This window comes from Gasterosteus aculeatus, chromosome 5 (assembly GCF_964276395.1).
Source record: "Gasterosteus aculeatus chromosome 5, fGasAcu3.hap1.1, whole genome shotgun sequence".
NCBI classification, from domain to species: domain Eukaryota; kingdom Metazoa; phylum Chordata; class Actinopteri; order Perciformes; family Gasterosteidae; genus Gasterosteus; species Gasterosteus aculeatus.
The window spans coordinates 17119536-17122035 of record NC_135692.1 but is presented as its reverse complement, the minus strand read 5'-3'; the positions used below and the strand labels follow the sequence as shown (position 1 = coordinate 17122035).

The 2500-nt window shown below is 51.2% G+C and overlaps 1 protein-coding gene across 2 annotated transcripts in view; it reads right to left on the bottom strand.

The window, feature by feature from the left end:
• LOC120819586 (glutamate receptor ionotropic, delta-1) overlaps window positions 1–2500 on the bottom strand; it is a 119769-nt gene that overhangs the window by 12512 nt on the left and 104757 nt on the right. For both annotated transcript variants that reach the window (XM_078102661.1, XM_078102660.1), the window contains exons 10-12: window positions 2099–2221; window positions 1773–1847; window positions 1345–1690 (exon numbers count right to left, since the gene is read on the bottom strand). In XM_078102661.1, coding sequence (XP_077958787.1) covers window positions 1345–1690; window positions 1773–1847; window positions 2099–2221 — 544 coding nt within the window. The remainder of the gene's footprint in view (window positions 1–1344; window positions 1691–1772; window positions 1848–2098; window positions 2222–2500) is intronic.

Sequence of the window (2500 nt, the reverse complement as noted above, 5' to 3'; positions counted from 1 at the left end):
GGGAAACGAAGCTTCGTTCCTCTGATGGACAAAATCTCTGCAGACGTTCTGCATCTTCAGAGGAGAGTTGTTTTTACCTGTTGTATTTGTTGTTGTTTGTCCTGAATTTAGTATTTGGACAAGAACATACTATTCATACATAGTATGTTCTTGTTTAGAAATTAGAATATATTTTTATGTATGTGTATTTTTTATATACATGTATTAAGAAAATATCAAGGGAAATGAATTAATTAATTTTTTAATCATTATATAAGGGAATAAATATATCAAAGCGTGTGTGTTTAACACAATACTTTATAGTTTTACCCTCGATCGATTAGTAGTTTTGTTGGAGAAAAGATTCCACGAACTTTCCCACACAGAAGCGTTGATTACGTCACTCTCACATCTCCTGCAGCTCTGTGTAACATAAGCTTCCCTCTAATTCATTTAAGCACTTTGGAGTTTCATGTCCTTGTTTCTGCCTCTCTGCTAAATATTTCAGACGCCCTGCGGATCCTCCGGGGATTATTGTTTCCTCCTTCTGCTGCTTTGTAATCCGTGTAACGGCTCCGAATTAAACCCGACGCACCGAAAATCAAAGGAAAATCCTTCCTTACAAGGCCGATAATCTTCCCTCGGCTGTGATCAGCGTTGATTGGTTTCATCCAACAACAGTGAGCTGCTACAGCGTGAGAACATCTCAGGAACCCGCTCAAAGAGGCCCGAGGTCCAAACGGCCTCGTGTCCATCAGGACACCTGAAGCTCCGCCCTCGTGTCCATCAGGACACCTGAAGCTCCGCCCTCGTGTCCATCAGGACACTTAAAGCTCCGCCCTCGTGTCCATCAGGACACCTGAAGCTCTGCCCTCGTGTCCATCAGGACACTTAAAGCTCTGATCTTGTGTCCATCAGGACACCTGAAGCCCCGCCCTCGTGTCCATCAGGACACTTAAAGCTCTGATCTTGTGTCCATCAGGACACCTGAAGCTCCGCCCTCGTGTCCATCAGGAAACATGAAGCTCCGCCCTCGTGTCCATCAGGACACCTGAAGCCCCGCCCTCGTGTCCATCAGGACACCTGAAGCTCCGCCCTCGTGTCCATCAGGACACTTTAAGCTCTGATCTTGTGTCCATCAGGACACCTGAAGCTCCTCCCTCGCGTCCATATGGACACCTGAAGCCCCTCCCTCGTGTCCATCAGGACACCTGAAGCTCCGCCCTCGTGTCCATTAGGACACCTGAAGCTCTGATCTTGTGTCCATCAGGACACCTGAAGCTCCGCCCATATGTCCATCAGGACACCTAAAGCTCCGCCCCCGTGTCCATCAGGACACCCGAAGCTCCGCCCCCCTCCTCTCACCTTGGTGAACGAACGCTCCGTAGACGATCCAGATGGCGCTGTGCAGCGAGCCCGAGGCCACGCCCCCGCCGTGCTGCTGGCCCGGCGGCTCGTCCGGGGAAGCGGAGGAGCGCAGCGCCTGCAGCCTGTTGAGCAGGAAGATGAGCACGCCCACCACGGGGATGGCGGCGGCGATGCAGGCCCAGACGGCGAGGTCAAAGGGCGCAAAAAGGGAGAAGATGTTGATCTTCTCCTCAGGTTTTCGCAGCAGGATGCCGACGCTGTAGTCCAGGTAGCGCTTGCTGAAGTCCACCACGTTCTCCCTCTCAGGTGTGATGGTGATGGCAGATACCGCCAGGTCCGCTCTCTGGAGGATCAACAACGCGTGTTGGTTCGTCTCTGAAGCTAAAACCAGAACCTCCTCTTTGACGGCTGAAGTCCGTTCTCACCTTGTTGATGAGGTCACCGATCATTCCGTTCCACGAGCCGTTGTGGAGACGGGATCCATATTTACTGTCGGCCACCTGGAGGGAACATGCACGGGGTCAATGGGGTCATTGAGCAGTTCAGGACCTTCTCTGGAGGCCGTGACATCATCTGCCACAGTGAGACATGCAGTAAACCCACATTCACATTCGATAGTAAAGGAACCAGTTTAACACGGTCGGTACCATTGGGATCTGTTCAGGAACATCTGATCCAGGTCAAAAGCCTGTTACCCCTAAAAGCAGATGTTGTGTAAACCAGATGTTTCACCTCAGCAAGTCAGTCCCACCTGGTAGATCTCGTACTTGAAGCCCAGGATCCTGGCGAGCGCGTCCAGGACGTCGATGGAGAAGCCTTTGTATCTCTTTGGCTGCCCGAGGATGTTCTCCGCCACCATGACGAAGGGGTCCTCCTGCGGGGGGGGGGCAGGGTTACCACCTTCAGACTGAAGAGTGTTGTTGCTGGTGTACTTGAGTACTTAGACAACGAATCCTCCGTTCATCACGACCCGTGTTTTCATCATCACGGTTTCAAGAAGACAAACGTCGTGAACCACGAGTTGTGCGTTTCTGTGACACGATGGTCACGTCTGTGTGTTGAACCTATTAAAGGACTCACACATCAAACCGAGCTGCTTCAAGCTGTAGTTGTTCATTTGTGGTTGTGTGTGTCTGTAGCTGGTAGTGTGTGT